The sequence below is a fragment of the Carassius auratus genome, chromosome 1 (genome assembly GCF_003368295.1).
Source record: "Carassius auratus strain Wakin chromosome 1, ASM336829v1, whole genome shotgun sequence".
NCBI lineage: Eukaryota > Metazoa > Chordata > Actinopteri > Cypriniformes > Cyprinidae > Carassius > Carassius auratus.
In genome coordinates, this window is record NC_039243.1 from 14548181 (window position 1) to 14570560 (window position 22380).

The following is a 22380-nucleotide window of genomic DNA, read 5'->3' on the forward strand; positions in this document are numbered from 1 at the left end:
GTGCTGAGGAAAAATGCACAATCTTTTACCAAGAATAACAGACAAGAATATAGACAGGAATAAAAATTGAAAGTTTGACTTATATATGTGGAAAAAACTCATTTTGAGAAGACTGCTTTTAAAATATGGATTATAATTGATCTACAGATGCTAATAGATAAAGTGTAATAAAATAAACACTTAGAGGTGTATTTTGAATGTTTAAATTTCATGAAAAGACAAATAGCCCAAAATCTCAAAACTAAACAATACAATGTTTTGTCTGCAGTATCTCTCCTTAAATTTTTTACATTTGAAAACATTATTTGTTCCAGTTAACATTTTTAATCTTTAACTTGAAAATGCTCATTAAAATATTACATATGTCACAATTTGTCAATTATAAACAAAGAAATTGACAATAGTTTTATTACCTTTTTGCAGATTCTGTATGTGTATACTGTAACTTATGCACAGCCTCTGTCAGTGTATTTATACACCTTTACACACGTGATGAATGTCAGCATCACACATGCTTTGTAAGTTAATTAGGGATTGTATACATGATAATCCTTTCTGTAAGTGTCTAGCTCTAAGAATGTCAGTAAGGAAGAATATTTACTTCCTTATTAACTACTATTGTTGATTGTGCCCTTTTTCAAATATAACCTTAGCAAACTTGCCTTGGTTTCTCTGACAACTGTTAATGACCCATATTAATGCATCACTTACTCTCCCCAAAACAAACTTTCCTAGAACTTGGTTCAGTATATATTTTAATAATAATGATAAATAAAAAAACCACAATTGTACACATCAATTTATTAATTCAGTCTTCCCAAACTGTCTAAATCTGTATAATCACTCATGAGTTCAGTGAACCAAGGAGAAACTGAATGAGAGTGGAATTATTGTAAAAAGCAAAACCAATAGAGTGTACAAAATGTTGATGTCCCCTATTTGAACTTTGTCTTTAATAAACATTCCAAAAGATCAAGAGTATATATAACACAATGAAATCACAGCTAGCCAAAAAAACCAGCCCCAAATGCACCTGTTCACATACAACAGAAAGTTAAAGTAAAATTTCAATAGTAAACCTTAATCTTGATTCTGTGATATTTACAAAGGCTCTTTTACACAAGACAAGTAAAGATTTAAAATGTTATTTAGAAACATACACAATGGCAAACGATAAAAAAGAAGAAAGGCACACAGAAAGTGAGTAACATCCACTGAAAATAGCATTTGCTGTTGAGACAGTGAGTTGCAGTGTGACATAATTCAGGTCAGTGGATCCTGGAGCTTCTGCCTCAATAGTGAGTTTGACATCTGTCCCTGACTCTGTGTCGGAGGGTGCAGTCAGTGTCACACTTCCTTGAGCGCTTCCCCCTGTTTCAAGGATCAGAGAGCTAGGGAAAGACACGCTGAAGCCCCGGTTATTCAGAGCTCTGATAGTGTAGTTGCCGCCTGTAGTATTAGTGGCCACTGTAAAGTTGAGACTCAATGGGACTCCAGGCTGTGTAATGTTCTGTGATTGGGCCTGTGGAGGAACAGATATGGGGAATGCATGTTATTTGTCTTAAACAGTGATGAATTTTTAAAACCCTGTTTTTGTAGTAAACTGTGATGTAAAATTAAGTGTATTTTGATAAATAATTTGATTAATAACAATATTTTACCATATAGTTCTTACCATGACTGTTATTCTAGATCCTTTATGCTGGGTGGGTGACTGTCTCTGGAATCGACTAACTGATGACGAGTCATTCAACAGCCCTTTCAGCTGCACCACAAACGCCCACTCTGGGATTCTGTCAATGTTGACCAGGAAGTCTGTCGCACCGACAGCTTTGACAGTTCCATTAACAAAATCAGATCCTGAAGCTTCAACTAGAAGCACTTCAGTCACTGTGACCGAATCTCTTCCAGTCACAGAGACATAAAAAGTAGCATTCCGACCTGATCAGCAATCAGAGAAATACTATGAAAAAATGTTTTTGGGGAATTTTTTTTAAATGCTGTATAATCTAGAAACTTGAGATTGCAAATTGAGGATCATACAAAGCTGTTTCCACAGCACTCTTTTGTCACTTAATATTTTATTTTGATGCATCAATCTATTTAATTACTTAGTAAATAATACTGTTATGTGATAAAAAAAAAAAAAAACTATTTTTATGAGTGCAGACCATATATATATATAAGACCACATGGCACTACAGTAATGGATGCTGAAAATTCAACTTAAAATGACATTTTAAAATAGCCTATTTTAATTAGAATTAGAATATTTTCTAATTAGAAAATAGTTGTTTAAAATTGTAATAATATTTTATAAGGTGATTGTTCTCCCAGAAATATTAAAAAATCAACCCAAACTTTCGATTGGAACACTGTAAAAAATAAGATAAATAAATAAATAAATAAATATATATATATATATATATATATATATATATATATATATATATATATATATATATATATATATATATATATATATATACTGTATATATTACATCTGTGAAGCTGTGATAGTAAAATACCAACAGCTGTGGTTGCCAGAACTTTACTGTAAAAATATGGTTACAACATTTTTTTGTAAAAAAAAATTAAATAATGATAATAATAATAATAATAAATTAAAAACATATTTCTTTAACTGATATTCAAGATTCAAGATTTTTATTCGTCACATACAAAATTATATATCAACAAGCAGTGAGTCAGGTTCGCTCCATGGACAGTGCAATTATTAAAGAAAACAACACAGATGAAAATATACATAAATATAGCTATGTAAGAATGAAATAAAAGTAAACAATAAAAATATAAGAATAAAATATACAAAAAAATGTATATTGTAGAATTAAATATAGAACGCAAAATAAAGTGCATGAAAGTAAAATGTAGTCTTAAATATTAAGATACACAGGGATATACAATGTGCATATGACCATTATACAGTAGTATTAAATATTAAGATACACAGGAATGTACAAGAGGCAAATGTGCAAACAGGTTGACACTATCAGTATGTCAATGTGAGGTAGAGAATGAAGAATATCTTACTGAAAAGTTAATATTAAGTGGAGACATGAAGATGTTAAGAGGCTGGTTTCGAGTTTAGGTGCCTTTAGTAGGCTGCGGAAGCACTTACTAGATGGCAGCAAAGTGAAAAGATGGTTACTGGGGTGGGTGGAGTCAATACACTTTCTATAGCCCCTGAATAGAAAGTTTTCAGGATTGCTGGTGAGACCCTGAATTTCCTCAGCTGTCGCAGATGGTACATTCTTTGATATAAAGTTAAAGGGTACCGTTCTTCGTGATCCCATGTTTCAAACTTTAGTTAGTTTGTAATGTTGTTGTTATGTTGAGTATAAATAATATCTGTAAAATTATAAAGCTCAAAGTTCAATGCCAAGCTAGAGATATTTTATTTAACAGAATTCGCCTACATCGAACAACCAGTTTGGACTACATCCCTCTACTTTCTGAAGTAATGACACTAAAACCATTTTTTTACTAACCTCTGCCCACAGGAATACACAAAAAAGCGGGCGTGATCTTGTTGCGCTCGCACTAGGAGGAAGAGTTGCGTTTGAAGAGTGCAATCACCTTTGTTTGGGCTTCCCAGAGACGCTGTACTTAGAGATCAATGGTTACAATTTATGTTTAACTCGGTTCCCGAAAATTATAATCCACATGTAAAACTATGTGCAGCACATTTTGCTGGGGACAGCTTCCTTAATCTCAATCAGTTTAATGCCGGATTCGCACAAAGATTATTCTTGAAAGATAGAGCAGTTCCCTCTTTGCCTGGAGAAGGCTTTGTTTATGGACCACAACCGTTAAGTGTATTTTATTATTTAAGTTGGTGCATTTAACAGTTTCTGTAACTTATTATACAAAGGGCAACACTGTTTAGCTTTGTTAACTATACTGTATGGTAGCGCTGGGCAAATATCGAATGCGATTTTCATGTGCATCTCATCAGTAAAGGCATTCTGTGATTAGAAGTACATCTCCAGCACGTGCCTTCAGATCAGGATTTCCAGGTTTTCAAAACAAATCCTGCCCAATTACTTCTCAAAACTAGTCCAAAACTAGCCCAAGTGATTCTGACGAATGTGGATCGCTTACGAGAGACTATCTACTTCGAGTGAAATAAAACCAGCCAATGTATATTGGCATGCGATAATTGCTGTCCATTTGCATACCATTTCGCTTTCGGAGCAAGACAGTGAATGCTGTTCCTGTCTCCTGCAAGATTCTACAACTGTGATTACAAGTCTCTGCGAGGAAGCCTCTGTGTTGGTGTTGGTGTGATGATGCGAGCAGCAGAGGTTGCGATCTCTCTGTGTCAACATTTAGAGAAAAACAAAGCTCTGTTGGTTCAGTGGGCATAACACTGAGAGTAAGTGCTCAGATTGCACTACTCCCCTCTGTGTAGCGTCGGCTATCTCCCTGTGCATTTCAGCACCTCAGAGGGCTTCTAAAGGTGCTGGCACGATCAAAAGGAGTGCCAAGCCAACCCAGGCCTCCGCTAAACCAACCAGCAAGCGTAAGGGTGGAGAATCTTTTGTTTCATTTTGCTTCTGTTATGCCACTGGCTCCCCGTAGTATGGTTCCTCCACCCGATATGAGGACAGGGTTCTACAGCCCCTACTTCATTGTACTCAAGAAAGGCGGTGGGATGTGGCCAATCTTGGACCTGTGAACCTTGAATTGGGCACTGCAAGAGCTCGCGTTCAAGATGCTCACGCAAAAATGCATTTTCGAATGCATCATTTCCCAAGATTCGCTTGCAGCAATCAACCTGAAGGGTGTGTACTTTCAAGTCTCGATTCTCCCTCAACACAGACCGTTCCTGCTGTTTGCGTTTGAGGGATGTGTATATCAGTACAAAGTCCTACCCTTCAGGCTGTCCCTGTCACCCCATGTCTTCACGTAAGTTGTGGAGACAGCCATTGTTCCACTTCGAGAACAAGGCATTTGTATTCTCAACTATCGCAATGACTGGCTGATCCTGGCTCAGGTTCGAGGGAAGTTGTGCAAACACAGAGACATGGGGCTGCGTCACCTCAGCCTGTTGGGCCTTCGAGTCAACTGGGACAAGAGCAAACTCTCCCCTGTGCAGAGAATCTCTTATCTTGGTATGGAGCTGGACTCGGTGAACCAGACAGCACGATTCACAGAGGAGCGCGCCCTGTCCATGTTGAACTGCTTGAGTACAATCAAGAACAGAACAGCAGTCCCACTGAAACTTTTTCAGAGACTCCTGGTACATATGGCATCTGCAGTGCAGTAATGCAACTCAGATTGCTTCTTATGAAATCGCTTAATCACCTGCTTCACAGCCAAGTCCTGAGATGGGTGTGGCAGAGTGGCACGTACCGGGTGCATGTCACACCGCACTGCCTCCATACCTTCAGGCCGTGGTCAGAACGTTCGTTTCTAATGGCAGGTGTTCCCTTAGAACAAGTGTCCAGGCATGCTGTGATCTTCACAGATACCTCTGTCACTGGCTGGGGGGCCATGTACAACCCCAAATCAGAAAAACTTGGGACAGTATGGAGAACGCAAATAAAAAAAGAAATTAGTGATTTCTAAATTTACTTTGACTTGTATTTCATTGAAGACAAAATGAACACAAAATATTTCATGTTTTGTCTGGTCAACTTCATGTCATTTGTAAATATGCATCTTTTCCTGTCATTCGGACCTGCAACACATTTAAAAAAAAGTTGTGACAGGAGCAATTTAGGGCTAGTAATGAGGTAAAATGGTTAAATAATGATGTGATTTGAAACGGGTGATGTCAACAGATGATTGTAATTATGATTTGGTACAAAAGCAGCATCCAAGAAAGGACTAATTCTTTAGAGGCAAAGATTGGCCGAGGATCGCCAATTTGCCAACAAATACGTGAGAATATTATTGAAATATTTAAAAACAATGTTCATAAAAGAAAGATAGGAAGAGATTTTGGATATTTCACATTCAACAGTGCATAACATAATTAAAAGATTCAAGGAATCTGGAGGAATTTCAGTGCATAAAGGACAAGGGCGCAAGCCTAAGCTAAACAACAGTGATCTCCGATCCCTCAGGCGGCACTGCATCAAGAATCGTCATTCATCTATAAGTGATATCACCACATGTGCTCAGGACTACTTTGGCAAACCTTTGTCAAGTACCACAATATGTAGTTACATTCACAAATGCCAGTTAAAACTGTGTCAAAAGGAAGCCCTATGTTAATAGTGTCCAGAAGCCCCGTCGACTTCTCTGGGCTCGGAGGCATCTGGGATGGACCATCACACAGTGGAAACGTGTACTGTGGTCAGAAGTATCAGTATTTCAGGTATTTTTGGGGAGGAATGGACGCCGTGTCCACCGGACCAAAGAAGAAAAGGATCATCCAGACTGTTACCAGCAACAAGTCCAAAAGCCAGGGTTTGTCATGGTATTGGGGTTGTGTCAGTGCCCTTGGCAAAGGTAACTTGCACTTCTGTGAAGGCACCATTAATGCTGAAATGTACACAGAGATTTTGGAGCATAATATGCTGCCTTCAAGAAGACATCTTTTCCAGGGACGTTCAATGCATATTTCAACAAGACAATGCAAAACCACATTCTGCACACATTACAAAGTCCTGGCTGCGGAGGAAGAGGGTAACTTGACTGGCCTGCCTGTAGTCCCGACCTTTCTCCAATAGAGAATGTGTTTCTCCAAAATTACAAAGTGGTAAATGCTTTACTGTCCCAACTTTTTTTTAAATGTGTTGCAGGTCTGAATGACAGGAAAGGATGCAAATTTACAAATGACATGAAGTTGACCAGAAAAAACATGAAATATTTTTTGTTCATATTGTCTGCAATGAAATACAAGTCAAAGTAAATGTAGAAATCACTTCTTTTTTTTTCTTTTTTTTGCGTTTTCCATACTGTCCCAACTTTTTCTGATTTGGGGTTGTACAATGGGCATGCAGTTTCAGGTCTGTGGATGGGGCCTCAACTGCATTGGCACATCAATTGCCTCAAGTTGCTCATGGTATGCCTTGCGCTGGGACTCTCCTCACGAAAGCACCTCCTTGCCCCATTCCTCTGAGGAAGGACCTGCTTTCTCAGAGACGGGGCACTCTATGGCACCCACGTCAAGACCTCTGGAAACTCCATGTCTGGTGCCTGGACAGAACGCAGAGGTTCTAGGTGACCTACCCCAGGCATGGTCAAGTCAAGTCACCTTTATTTATATAGGGCTTTAAACAAAAAGGATTGCGTCAAAGCAAATGAACAACATTAATTAGGAAGACAGTGTGTTAATAATGCAAAATGAAAGTTAAAGGCAGTTCATCATTTAATTCAGTGATGTCATCATCTCAGTTCAGTTTAAATAGTATCTGTGCAATCATTTGCAATCAAGTCAACGATATTGCTGTAAATGAAGTGACCCCAACTAAGCAAGCCAGTGGCGACAGCGGTAAGAAACCAAAACTCCATCAGTGACAGAATGGAGAAAAAACTTTGGGATAAACCAGGCTCAGTTGGAGGGCCAGTTCTCCTCTGACCAGACAAAACCAGCATTTCAATTCCAGGTCCAGTAAAGTCAGATTGGCAGAAGAATCATCTGTTTTCATATAAGAATTTACGGTCATATTAATCCCAACAAAGTGTTCTAGTCAATGCAAAATAATTTTGTGGTCAATAGTGTTGAATGCAGCACTAAGATCCAATAGCACTAAATGAGAGATACAACCACGATCAGATGATAAGAGCAGGTCATTTGTAATTCTAAGGAGAGCAGTGTCAGTACTATGATACTGTCTAAATCCTGACTGGAGATCCTTACAGATAGCATTTTTCTCTAAGAAGGAATATAATTGTGAGGATACTACCTTTTCTAGTATCTTGGACAGAAAAGGGAGATTTGAGATCGGTCTATAATTAACTAGTTCTTTGGGATCAAGTTGTGTTTTTTTGATGAGAGGCTTAATAACAGGTTTTTGGTACATATCCTAATGACAATGAAGAATTAATAATAGTCAGAAGATCTATGACTTCTGGAAGCACCTCTTTTAGGAGCTTAGATGGAATAGGGTCTGATATACATGTTGGTATAGATTATTTAACAAGTTTATACAATTCTTCCTCTTCTATAGTAGAGAATGAGTGGAACTATTCCTCCGGGGACCCAGTGGCGGCTCCAGACAATTTTGATTGGGGGGGCAATGGGGGGTCCTGGTCTTTTCAAGGGGGGTCTCATGAAAACCAACAAAAAATACAGTGGACATGGCTAATAACTGCATATTACTGCTACTAAACAACAAAAACACCTTTGCAATGTAAACAAATGACAGGCTACATTTGTTATTCATATCCTGCACACTGCACTTTCATGTCAGGTATATTATGCATTTTTATTGACATTGATATTTTTACATTTATTTCCAGATAGATATTATTGAGTTTACAGGCTAAAGTGGTCTTGCTGTTGTAAACACTGTTGCTATTGTAGAAAAAATATTTGCATCACATATAAAATATAATTATATTTTAATTCATTTCTGAATTGTTTTTATTTCTATAATGATAATTCAGAGAATGAGAAAATCTGAATAAGCCTTACCAGTGTTGTGATAATTATTTTTACGTGTTAAAAATAAATAAGTAGCCTACTGTAATATAATAAAAGTTTATTCAAATAACATAAAAAAGACCAGACCCCTCGATGCCTGACTGTGAAACTGTTCTCCCTCAAACAGCACGCTAGTGTTACTTCTACACTACAGGCTACACACAGCAATATAAACAACGTATCTGCATGTTCTCACATCACATCGTTCTTGTTAAATAATAATAAGTAAATAAACATCAAAATCACTTCGCTGAGAATGAAACACCACTTACCAGCTGCCACGATGTTGAAAATATCCTCTAGCAATTAAAAAATGCGCGTGCAGCGTGAGGAATCTTCCCGGTTGGATGAGGTCGTAGTCAGGTGAACTGTCATCATGCTGGTCATTTTATTTACGGCTAAATTATTATTAATAAATTGTACTAATATTATGATTGGGCGTGGGCAGGCATTCACAAATGTTTATGTTATTACAAAAAAAATTGAAATTTTGCTTTGACAAAAGGGCACTTAAGGGGCAAAGGAGCAGGTGCTCAAGTGAACCGGTTCTTTCGGACAATTCGATCAAATAAACCAGTTGAAAAAAAAAATGGTTCACCGGTTCTTTTGCGCTCGATGTAATGCCGTCATTGGCGATGATTGCCCTTCATTCAAGCCTTTGGTTTACCCGCGCTTATAACATTAGCACAGAATCAGTTCAGAATCAACCACCAAAAGAATCAGGTCGGTTCAGATGCGCTCTGTGTCAGTCTGCTTCACGCTGAATCACGCATGCGCAGTTATCATCAGCTCATCGGTTCTCGAATCGGACGCGTCTGACAGAAACGGTTCTCGTTTCAGTGTATGAATAAATATCGAAATAATTATTTATTATTGTTCTGCGTAGTTTGAAGAGAAACATTTTTGGATCTTTATCCCGAATATATATATCTTTTTAATCAGGAAGAGGCTGGGGGGTCAAATGGGGGGTCAAGGCATTTTTTGGCAGGGTCTTGAGACCCCCCAAGACCCCCCCTGGCGCCGCCGGTGTACATGATAATCCTTTCTGTAAGTGTGTGGCTGTACAAATGTCAGTAAGGAAGAATATTTACTTCCTTATTAACTACTATTGTTGATTGTGTCCTATCAAATTACACACATCTTGTGTTTGATCTAACCAAAGCACACTTGCCTTGGTTTCCTGACAACTGTTAATGAGCCATAACAATGCATCACTTACTCTCCCCATAACAAACTTTCCCAGAAATTGGTTCAATATATATTTCAATATTAGTGGTAGATCAAAAATCACAGTCGTACACGTCAATTCATTCATTCAGTCCTGAACCCTCTGAGCCAAGGAGAAACTGAATGAGAGCGGAAGCTAAAAAACAAAACAAATAGTTTACACAATGCTGATGCCCCTTATGTGAACTTTTTCTTTAATAAACGTTAAAAAAGATCAAGAGTATATATTACACAATGAAATCACAAATATCCACAAAAACTAGCCCCAAATGCACCTGTTCAAATACAACAGAAAGTGAAAGTTAAATTTCATTGGTAAACCTTAACATTGATTTTTTTTATATTTACAAAGGCTCTTTTACAAAAGACAGTTCAAGACCAGTAAAGATTTAAAATGTTATTTATAAACATACAAAATGGCAAACGATAAAAAATAAGAAAGAAAGGCACACAGAAAGTGAGTAACATCCACTGAAAATAGCATTTGCTGTTGAGACAGTGAGTTGCAGTGTGACATAATTCAGGTCAGTGGATCCTGGAGCTTCTGCCTCAATAGTGAGTTTGACATCCGTCCCTGACTCTGTGTCGGAGGGTGCAGTCAGTGTCACACTTCCTTGAGCGCTTCCCCCTGTTTCAAGGATCAGAGAGCTAGGGAAAGACACGCTGAAGCCCTGGTCATTCAGAGCTCTGATAGTGTAGGTGCCACCTGTAGTATTAGTGGCCACTGTAAAGTTGAGACTCAATGGGACTCCAGGCTGTGTAATGTTCTGTGATTGGGCCTGTGGAGGAACAGATATGGGGAATGCATGTTATTTGTCTTAAACAGTGATGAGTTTTTCAATCTCTGTTTTTGTACTAAACTGTGATGTAAAATTAAGTGTATTTTGATTCATAATTTGATTAATAACAATATTTTACCATATAGTTCTTACCATGACTGTTATTCTAGATCCTTTATGCTGGGTGGGTGACTGTCTCTGGAATCGACTAACTGATGATGAGTCATTCAACAGCCCTTTCAGCTGCACCACAAACGCCCACTCTGGGATTCTGTCAATGTTGACCAGGAAGTCTGTCGCACCGACAGCTTTGACAGTTCCATTAACAAAATCAGATCCTGAAGCTTCAACTAGAAGCACTTCAGTCACTGTGACCGAATCTCTTCCAGTCACAGAGACATAAAAAGTAGCATTCCGACCTGATCAGCAATCAGAAAAACAGTGAAGTATCATTACTATGTACATATATGACAAACAAAATTATTAGGGCGCAGTAACATTAGCGAAATTCGATGGATGGATGATGCATGATGTTGTACCAATAAAAGGGCGGGTAAAACTCTGTCCCCATGAGTCTCCATGACCTCCCTGAACTATCTCCACAAAGTAAAAGAGAACGTCCACAGAACTCTGACCTGTGTTTACAGTTAAAAGAATTTTGAATTATGGATTGGCATATAAACACTTATTTTGCTTTGACAAACAGAGATAAATTATTTTCTGTGATAAATGACAATATAAGAACTTAATTCATATATTACTCCCATTTTTTATGTATGCTGCAAGAAATCACCACCAAAATAATTATGGTAAATGATCTATGTCCTATAAAACATGTTACAGATTTTCTGGAGTTATTTATTGCAGAATTAAACCTTTACCAGTAACTCTCAGGTTGTAGGAGCTTGTAGAGTTTATACTGATCTTCCACTCTCCTGTCTGGCTGGCAGAGTTGAGTTTTACTCTCTTTAGATTCCCCACAGTCAGGATGCTGCCCAGAGGACCATCTGTCACTGATCCCGACTGAGACACACCTGAAATTGCCAAATATATAATTACATTAAGGGTGGAATCCATTAAATCAGATGTTGTTTACATAATAATTATTACATAATCCTTATTGCAGAGCCCAAACATCCAATGCAGCCATAAAGCTAAACTCTACCCGAAAAATAAAAATTATATCATAATTTCCTAAATCTCATGTCATCCTAGATGTATAATAGTTGCTTGGAAGCTATGGTTAATAGTTAAAAATTATCTCTTTTTTTTTCTTACCTACACTTATCATCTAGCTTCAGAACACATTGATTCATTGGGCTTTTTCAAATACCCAAACCTGCAGTCTTGGCCACATGAGCAAGTGGACGCAACAGGAAGTAAGTGTGTAAGACTTTCCCAAATGCCAAAATGTCCTTAATGCACTAAATCCACATTATCTTCAATACCGCTTCAGAGTGGTATAGAGCATCACAGTCCCGCCCACAGCCCGAGAGAGCTCTGGTGCCGGAAGTAAATTTCCCATTCATTTCTCCCATTGACTTTCGGAAAAAAACGTATCTAAAGAGTTTTAGAGCATGTGTGAGGATAACCAGCTACGGCTGAACTCATAAGCATATAACATATCATTTCGAGTGAAAAAATTAAGAGAAAATCCCAAAAAAGTCAAAGGTACAAGACTGTGTACATATTTTCATTCCGAGCGCAGGAACTACTCATCCCATAAACCACCACGCCTCATTGAATTCGACTGGAGCCACAACCGCGAACAAGCCTTTTGAGCGACTTCAAAATCTGATGACGGCATGGATGACGGCCGCCCGTGCGAACTTTTTCCTCCAGTGAATTTTCTCATGGCAGTCATGGAGATCATGATTGCACTCATAAGTCTACCGTACAAAAACGCAACACAGGTTTTTAATTTCCTTTTGTGTTTATATGAGCATATACTATCGCTTAGTACAGCCGTAGCTGGTTTTAAGCCTACCATGTATGGTTACGTTTTTATGGCTTATACCCCAAATGTCAATGCAGAAATTGCATTGAATTTTTACTTCCGGCACCAGCTGTGGGCGGGACTGTGATGCTCTATTGGAGGCTAAGCATATGCTATCAATCATCATGTTCTGGAAATAAATAGTGAGATTTTTTTGAAAGGGTGAAAGGGTGCTGAAACCTTTCCAGTACATGCTAAATATTAATAATAATTAGATATTACATATAATTTGGTATAAAATAAGTGTTGCACATTTGATTGGTATAATATTTGCAACTGTTTTTATCATTTAATTAGAACCACCACAAATTATTAAATTGTGTTGTTTGTTATATGTGACCCGTGTCCAAAGCATACAATGAAAAACATCAAGTTGGCCGGCGACAGCCCCTGACACGACTACCAGTGCGACTATAGATAAATGTGCGCCGGGAGAACACATCATTCACTTCATCATCTGAAGCTTGTGTCCGAAGCATGGCAGGAAGCTAGAGGACGCAGTTTCTCGTTCCCAACTCAGGGAACCATGGTAACATTAGTAACCTGAGATATTCCCTTTCAAGGTAACTTCAAACTGCATCCTCTAGGGGTCGCTATGGGGAACAGTATACCCAGGCCGCCATGCTGAGGGGAGTGCAGGCCAGAATCATGGTGCGCACTAAGTACCAACTCTACCATTTTCATGGAATTTCCCCCTGGGACATTGGACGGATGTCCGTGACATTATCTCTCGTATGGCTTAGGGCCTAGGCTACATTCCCAAATTACCTGTTAGGGCTACGGCCCAGGGTAGAGTTCAAAGCTTGGAATGAATATTGGAAGGAATATGGCAAAGAGCCTAGCATTTAATACTAAGTCTTGTCTGTCACACAGGGGATACCATTGTTGCATAAGCTTGCTGAAGGAACTGTCTCAACAGATCACTTACCATAATATGGATTTTAGATACTGTTCTAAGGGGTGCTCTCATGGCACTCTAAAAGAGCAGCTCATATAAGGAATTGTGCATCCCAAAAACAATGTTTGAGAGTCATCAACTAAATCTATGGTAATAATGCTGGAGAGGCTAGCAGTAAATATCTATCTGAGGGGAGGGGCAAACACCAAGCTCTCAAACGAGGGGGAGCTCGACCTTCAGCATGTTCCAAGCTGGAACAGCTAGCAATAATTTACTTAGTTGAGGGAGCACAACCCAATTCTCATGAGAGAGGGGGCTCAACCTGCAGCATGTTTCATGCTGGAACAGCCAGCAGTAGGCTACCAAGCTGAGGGAGCACAACCCCAACTCTCAAAATGAGAGGGGGCTCGACCTACAGCCTGATCATGAGAATCAGAAGGGTAAGCATACTGCAAGCTAGCCAAAAACTCAGTGTATCATAGAGGCGATGGAAGGGCTTAGTATATCTGATGCTGCTGGATGCCAGGTGCTCTGGGAAAAACAGAGAACTCGTCTTTCATGTGAGAGGAGAACTCCGAATTCAGAAAGAGAATTGCACGCTCGTAGGAAACCCTTTTTGGTAAAGGGAACACTTCTAAACTACTGCAAAAACAGCCCACGGAGCGAGGAATTCAACTCCTCACATGGGGAGAGAAGTCAAGCCCTTCATGTTGAGGGAAGTGACGCTTTAAGTGCATTAATAAAAACACATTGGTTGAGTGGAGCCCGAGGAACCAAGGTCTAACCAACTCTGAGTACATGACCCTTACCGTACCAGATTTCAGAAAGTGCAAAGTGTCTTACGTACACACTTACCACCTATGTGGATTTTAGAAAGTGTGCAAGTGTTCAATGTGCACACTTACCACCATAAGGATTTAGAAAATACACAAAGCTTAGTGTGTGTACTTAAAGCTTCTTAAAGGTGGGTGTTCACTGTGAACTCGCATGGTCGGAAGCCCATGCGATGTGTATGTGTATGTCCACACTCACGTCACAAGTGAATTTATCTGAAAATCGTACGGACGAGGTGATACACGATTTTACCACCTGCCGATTTCCGAAGCAATCGCACGAAGTTGATAGGCGCATTCGACTTGAAGCAGCGCTACACAGAAGGATCACTGTATGACATTAAAGTACCGTAAGAGTGATAAGAGAGCACACAGGAATCTCTCTCAATGTCCTTTGATGTCATAGAAGTGATCATTCTGTGTAGTGCTGCTTCAAGTCGAACGCACCTAATATAACTGCTCTCCCTCTCTCATAACTACATATAAAATATTAATACGAGCGTGACTGTTTCCTACACATTTAGGCTTATTGTCAGCCACAGACACTTCCTGTGCCCTCATAAAACCAAATGTCTTAAATAACCTAAAGAATGTTTAATTAAAATTTTAAACATGCATTTTTCCGTGATGAATAGAGGTAGTGTATGCAGATAGAATATACAGTTTGTACAGTATAGAAAACTGTTACGTCTATGGAGAGTCCCCATAAACTACATATGCGTGTGTGTGTGTGTGTGAGAGAGAGAGAGAGAGAGAGAGAGAGAGAGAGAGAGAGAGAATTAAAAAGCACGGTACAGCTTTTGCATGGTACATGATACATCGCTCGCTGTTCCTGTCAGAGTTCAGCAAGTTTATCCTCCTGGTCAATAGTCCACATTCTCCATGGCGCTGCCGTCTTCGTCTTTCTTCTTCTGTGGTTTTCCTAGTTTGTGATTGGTCAACTTCAGATAGATCAACAAATCGGCTTGTTCAACCGCACACGTCACAAATTCAAACCGATAGCTCTCATGTGCACACCATCTACAAACTCGGGTAAATGGTGAAATACTCACATCTCCCTTATAAGTCCAGCGAATGACTCACAATGAGCACAGCAGAGCGAATCTAACTCCCTCGAGAGCTGAATGCGCTTGCTCTTCAGCACACAGACAGCACAGCATGCAAGCTGTGAAACTGCCAGTATCAGAGCAAAACCTCTGGCAAGAAACATGCACTCCTAAAAACTGTACGCTTAAAAAAAAAAAGTAAAATGAAGACGAAGAAGAGAAAACCTGTTCTCCCGGCGCCTATTTTAGTCACACCGGCAGTGATATCAGGGGCTGTTGCTGGCCAACTTGTTTTTTTTATTTTTTATCGTATGCTTCAGACACGGGTCACAACGAGGCATTCCCCATAGCGACCCCTAGAGGACGTAATTCGAAGTTCACTTGAAAGGGAACTCATATACATCTGGGACGGCATGAGGTTAAGTAAATGGGAGAATTTTAATTTTGGGTTGAGTATAAATTTAAAAACTGATTGAATATGTACAGTACAGTACAGTAGCTGAGCATTCTGTTCATAAATGTGTTGGTTTACCAGTAGGGCTGTAGAGAGTAAAGACTGGAGAGTCTCCGTTTATATACACAGTCACATTGGACAGAGTTGGATCCAGCACAAAAGAAAAGTTTTCTGCCTTAGGTGGATTTCTCGTTGCCTGAAGAACAGTCACCTTCAAGAAACAGGTTTTATAACATTAGATTTACAGAGTTAAATAAATTAAATTTATGCATTGACAGACGCTTTTATCCAAAGCGACTTACAGTGCATTCAGGCTATCAATTTTTACATATCATGCGTTACCTCCAAGAACAGAACAGCACAAACCAAATTAGGATACTACTGGTGATATAAAGCAAATTACATTTACATTATAAAATGCATGTCTATGTAACAGTGATGCTAAAAGTACTGTTAATATATATTGATAAAATATAACATAACATTGTGATCTCATTGTTAGAACTTACCAGGTCAGCAGTGATTAAATCTGTAATGACTGCAGTAGCCTGAGATGATGTAGTGTTTGTGATGTCTATGGTCTGTCCATCAGAAACTTGGGTCAGGTCTCTGTAAAGCTGTATTTCTGACTGAGACAGTGATCTTGATAACGAAACATTCTGTTGACTACGTGTTGAGATGGAGTTTATCAGCAGGAAAGTGACCTTCAGTGTGGGAAGAAAGAAACATCTTAAGATTAAGTATCTCTAACCCAACAGATCCTACCTGAAGAACAAAACCTTTTCTGCAGGAACTCACTTTTGACTTGGTGCTTTCTATCATGGCTCCAACTGAACTTTTTAATTCTGTGTCCTTGGCTGAAGCATCAGTGAAAACAAAAATATTTGATGATGGAGGAGCTCTTGTCAGTGTCAACTATAGATTCATGGAACAATAAAAGAAAAGACAAAAACTTTTAGCATTATAACGACTCTGTGTTGTGAATATCAAAGCTCACCACAATGATTTCTTTCAAATGGAAACTTTCAAAATAAATACTTGGCCATTTGTTTTTGAGTGTACTGGTTTCACTGTGAACTTTTTTTGGTTGAATGAAGGATTATTTTACTAAAAGATCTAAAAGACACACACGCACCAGCAGTCCTGAAAGGCACATCCCTGGGTTTAAACTATCAGATACTGACAGGGAATTGATTTGCTCTTTGAACTTATCTGCATCCCCAGTTCTTATGACAAGTCCAAAACCTGTGTGAGACACAAAGACATCACTACAAAGCACAACCAGAGCAAAAACATGCACAGTGCATTTTCAATGTGTGTAGAAACTGTCAAAACTGTGGTCCATCTCAACAAGCTATATGAAACAACATAAATATGGTGAATGTTTTAGTTTTATTTTATTTTAAAGCACCATGCATAAAGAACTTGCTTAATTTTATTGAACAAGATATTTCATCCATATTTATATAGTATGTTAATATAATATGTTATTAAAGTGATATAATTACAGAGATTTGTCCATTTTTATATCACAATGTGACTAACCCTGGTCATTAAATTTTACTAGAATGTATTCTGAAGGTTCCTCTGATGTTCCTCTCCTGCTGTCTATGATACTGAAGGACACTCTCTTGGCCTCTGTGATGTAGTTAGACAGACTGCCTGTGGTGTCAATCACAAAAGCCAGAACTGAGGTCTGACTGAGGCCCATCAGTCTGAGAGAGAGAGAGAGAGAGAGAGAGAGAGAGAGAGATGAAAGAGAAACAAAAATTTCAGCAATAATTTTACCAATGTTGACCAAATGTGTGAACTATAAGCTTAAGATTTGAATAAGAAGAAGAGTTAAGGAGATTTTATACCTATGGCTGATGGCACGACTAACTCCCTATTGCACGGCTTTCAAGAAACTTTGAATATGGTGCATAGATTTGGACGGCTTATGCTACTAGGAAGAAGAAGGAAAAATGCCTACTACCGAAGAAAGGCTTGGTCGCCTGTTGCCAGTCGGATGTCTTCCAGCAGTTCCATAGTAGCATTGATTGCCATGTCAGCAGCTCGCTGGTGAAGGAAGCCATGCTCTGAACTGATGTCATCCTTGTTAATGCCTCCAGTGGGTTCTGTTGAACTGGTCCTATCAAAAGCACCACCATGGCTACACTTGCCTGAGAGAGTTAAATATTAAATTAAGTGTCTGTAAATGTAGAGCTTTGTAGTCTCATTTCAAAGCATTTGTATGCACTCTGTGATGAAGCTGCAATGGAATTGTAATTGATGGAGTTAATTTAAGGGACCTGATGAAACAGGATATCTGGGGATCTTTCTGACCATAATAATTAAGGTTTTTGGGTTGTTTCTGTTGGCCTTTTTGTCCATTTAGAAAGTAGAGCATTTTTGGGATAAGGCACTGAAGTTGGACAAGAAGGCCTGACTTGCAATTATGGTAACCTGTACTCAGAATTGGTGCTCTGCATTTAATCCCTTTTCCAAGTGCACACACACAACAGTGAGTAGGGAACACACTCCCAGAGCAGTGGGCAATCATGCTATAATAGAAAAGGGCCTTCCCCAAACTGTTTCCACTTCACAATTTTCACAATGCAGTCAGATAATGTTCTCCTGGAATCTATCACTCCACAGAACTTGTTTCCACTGCTCAAGTGTCCAGTGGAGGTGTGCTATAGACCAGTCAATCTAATGCTTGATATTGTAATGTGAAGCTCACATGCAGCCGTGACATGCAGCCCACTCTGTGACTTTACATGGTCTTCTGTGTAGTGTCTGAGTCGCTGCTGTTCCTAAATGTTTATACTTTCTAATAATACCTCTTACAGTTGACAGTGGAATATTGCAGGGCTAAAATTTTACAAACTGACTTATTGCAAAGATGGCATCCTATCACAGTACCCAGGTTGAATTGACTTGAATTGACAGAACAACCCATTTTGTTTGTAATGTTTGTAAATTCAGACTGCATAACGTGGCAATGTCTCTTGACCCAAAATGACCTGTGTCTTTTTCATTTTCCTTTTTTTTTCTTTTTTTTACAGTGTAGAAAATAGAAATATAGCGCTTTGTTAACTACTACTTTAAAAAGCCAAAACAGCACTACTTACCAATGCTAATGAATGAGATGCTAAGTTTCCATACCTGAAGGTTTGAATGGGAATACAAGGTGGAAATATCCTGAAGTTAATTTCTTCTGCTGGATTATCTCTGGGAGAATGTTGTTACTGCAGTCTTCTCCGATACAGCTTTGGCATGTTTTTGTATTGGGACCTAGATATTCATCCATACAGAAATACACTCAAATTACTTGATATATCAAGGTTATGTAATTTGATTGGGGAATTTAATTTTGAGATTAATACATAGACTACTTCAGAAACAAGTATACAGCACAGTACTTGCTAGGTTGTCGAGAGGAAGCTCAGGTTTGATCAGTGTGCTGAAAGGTGCATTGCTTCCCAGTTCCACCCAGTTACTGTGGCTATAGAAATCCTGAACACAAAAAAAAACTTTTTTTTTAACTTGCAAATGTATATACTCAGAGTAGTCCTATTGTGACTCATTATAAACCACTGACAAAGCCAATGCTGAACACAGTATAATTTGTGTAATAATACTGAGCAGTTTTATTGTGCTTTTTTTATTTTTCATTTAGATTCAATTCTAATCTTTAAAAGAAAAATGCAGATCTTGATTTTTATTTAAAATCCTCAACAATTTCAGATTTTATTGCATGAGGCCTGCATAAAATTAAAATATGCTTCAGACACATATTGTAAGGACTAACCAGGATTAACATACCTGTAAAGTATGAGATACAATCCCAAGACTGGTGCGGGCCGACAAATAGTTCCCCTTTTTGATGCTGACTTTCACAGCAGCTACACCCTTAGTAATAAGGTCTCGTCCATTTTTGAAATCTTCATCATCGAAATGATGAGCAGTACTGAACTGCTTTCTATCCACAGCTGCATTGCTAAGGGAAGTCTGAACAATAGCCAGATTGAAAGAGGAGAGTTTCAAGAGGGAAGAATATGCATTTGAGCAGGCTCTCTGGACGGTAGTTGCAGTCAGTTTGCTGTTGATCTAAAGTGGGAAGTATATAAATGTATTAAAATATATTTAATAATCTATTTTACAAAATAATGCATAAATAATATATTTAATAAAATAAATAAAAATGTTTAATCACAAAAGTTTATATAAAAAACTACTAGTATTTTTTTTTTTTTTTTAAATAGTAAAGTTGTGATTAAATCATTTGAAAACAGCCCGTGTAGTCCACAAATTTGCTAAAGCTCATATTCTTACAGGAAGCGTAAAGTCTTTGCCCTGGGAAGTGGCTGCATCTCGGCAAACCTCTGCCATCTTGCGGAGGAAAGCTGCCCTGGTGATTTGTTCATGTGTGAGGGATTGATCAGCAGGGAGGATTTTGAATGCTGCTGCCTGAGGGGGCTGAAATAGAGCCCCCTGGAGGAGAAATACAGCCACTACAACCAGTGACACCATGACTGTCCACAACTGTGGGAAAAGTAATAATGGGAATTCATTAATTTCTTTCAAAAGTCATTCTTTTTTTTCTTTTCTTTTTACATAATATGCCATATTTTCATTTTTCCTGCCTGTGTCTTTAATCATAACCCTGATAAAATGGAATAATGTCTTAGATTAACTCTAGTTAAGTCAAATGCTTATTATCTGCCTTTAAATCAGCTCCTGGATGTCTAAACAGTTTATTTTAATTATTATTATTTTTTTTTATGTTTCCATTCATGGTTTATTGCATGTACTGCTGTCTGCAGTAAATTGCCTCTGAGACAGTAGACAAACTGAACGTAAAAGTGGTGACCCAACAAAACACTACATATTTCGGATTATTCTCTTTTGATACACCCATTTCAGGTCTTTCAGCCTCTAGTCTTGCGTATCTAGATCTTCAGAATGACAGCTTCAGGCCAACGGCCCGTGGGTCGTGCATTGCTGAAGGGGATCCAGAACAATGTTTGCAAACTTTTCTGTAACCAAACTCTAATCTAACATATGAACTCCCAAATGAAGATCTCTAGTTTTAACAGAATGTTCACCACAAAACTGTCTAGCTTATTTTCTTTATTGGAACACAAAAGGTGAATTTTTATAGAACATCTTGATGAAAAAGAAAGAGAAAGTTGTCAAATGATCAGAGGAAATAAACACGCAGAGCTGGGTAGATTACTCTAAAAGTGTAGTTTGTTACTGATTACAGATTACATGATGAAAACTGTAGTTAATAATGATAGGTGACTCATTTTTGGTAATGTAATCGGAGTACTTTTAGATTGATTTTAGATTACCTTTTTTATCAAACTTGTTTTAAATGTACCATTAAATGTACCATATTGATATTTAAAAAAGCAAAGAGAAAGAAAATATATTCCTTTTTTATATCAACATAATAAAATGCATTAAACATTACATTCCTCTAGGTTTTCCTAAACTGGTTTTAATAAAAGAACTGCCGTGGGTTTGTGAGTTGATAAAAAGCTGCTATTTAATTAAATCATAAAAATGTAAAATTAAAATAATTTAAACATCTGTACACTAAAAAGAAAAATATTTTATTTGTTGACCTGCACATCAATGTTACCATGTTGTTAAATTCTTTTAAATATTAACTCCTGCAGGGATATTTAAGTAAATATTATATGTCAAAAGGGTTTAGCTAACATTTGGGAATACAATATGTATATATATATATATATATATATATATATATATATATATATATATATATATATATATATATATATATATATATATATATTACTCTAAGTCCTTAATTTTTCGAACCTGATTACTAACTTTCTTATATAAATGTAATATACTACATGACAAGAAATAATCTAAAGTAAATTCAACAGTACGCAATGAGAAAAAAAGAAGAAGAATGAATGATGTTACCTTGTAGTTTTCTTGAGAATAATGTATTTCCAGCTCTGTGTATATTTATATCCTTTTACATATGACGTCAACATCACACGTAAATGTTGTAAGGCTACAGGCAAAGCGATTGCATGAATTATCAAATCTGAGAAGGACTACCTGTTTCCATTTTAACCATAATTATGTTTTTTTTTTTTTCATTAAAAAATAGTAATTCATAAATAAATGAATCGAGTAGACTTACCTAATCAAGAAAATAAATCCACCCAGGCTGTTTATAATCTATAGAACTCCCTTCATATAGAGAAGGTGATTGCGAATGGAAGCAAAAAAGAAAGTAACAGACGTTAAATCAGGTTTGTGCATAGTTAGAGCCTTTTACAAACAGCTACAATTTGAGCTGGAATGAAGAAGGATTTCATTCCCCACACCTCGCTGGTCTTAAGAAGGATCCTACCTTTTCATTGTTTCTGCTGGAACAACATCGCTGACAACAAATCAGTTGTGAGGACTAATGTTAATCTTAGGATCAGTACTGGGTTAGAGACTTGTACATCATTGTTGTTAAACTAAATTCCCTCTAGTTAAAGGGTTAC

The 22380-nt window shown here is 37.9% G+C and overlaps 1 protein-coding gene across 3 annotated transcripts; it reads right to left on the bottom strand.

Annotated features, from left to right (window-relative positions):
- Window positions 1–10027: 10027 nt before the first annotated feature.
- Window positions 10028–22380, bottom strand: LOC113077133 (von Willebrand factor A domain-containing protein 7-like). Of its 3 annotated transcripts, XM_026249618.1 has the most exons (17): window positions 22242–22380; window positions 22029–22078; window positions 21803–21896; window positions 20174–20383; window positions 19664–19948; window positions 19261–19354; window positions 19004–19132; window positions 17832–18018; window positions 17402–17571; window positions 16992–17101; window positions 16655–16771; window positions 16366–16560; window positions 15935–16067; window positions 11511–11663; window positions 11169–11264; window positions 10783–11048; window positions 10028–10629 (listed from the first exon to the last, which is right to left on the bottom strand). In XM_026249618.1, the coding sequence occupies exons 4-17, from the start codon at window positions 20369–20371 to the stop codon at window positions 10252–10254; spliced, it is 2511 nt and encodes an 836-aa protein (XP_026105403.1). In that variant the 5' UTR covers window positions 20372–20383; window positions 21803–21896; window positions 22029–22078; window positions 22242–22380; the 3' UTR covers window positions 10028–10251. The 3 variants fall into 3 exon arrangements, with proteins under 3 accessions (XP_026105403.1, XP_026105504.1, XP_026105459.1); XM_026249719.1 differs by lacking the exon at window positions 21803–21896; XM_026249674.1 differs by lacking the exons at window positions 21803–21896; window positions 22242–22380 and having other exon boundaries at window positions 22029–22207.

Bases quoted from the DNA above. Each gene is read 5' to 3' on its own strand.
- LOC113077133 (XM_026249719.1), bottom strand. From the start codon at position 20,371: ATGGTGTCACTGGTTGTAGTGGCTGTATTTCTCCTCCAGGGGGCTCTA. The intron at 19,133-19,260 runs GTACTGTGCTGT...ATGAATATCTAG, and splicing joins TCCTCTCGACAACCTAGCAA to GTCCCAATACAAAAACATGC. The intron at 16,068-16,365 runs GTAAGTTCTAAC...TGTTTCTTGAAG, and splicing joins ATTTAATCACTGCTGACCTG to GTGACTGTTCTTCAGGCAAC.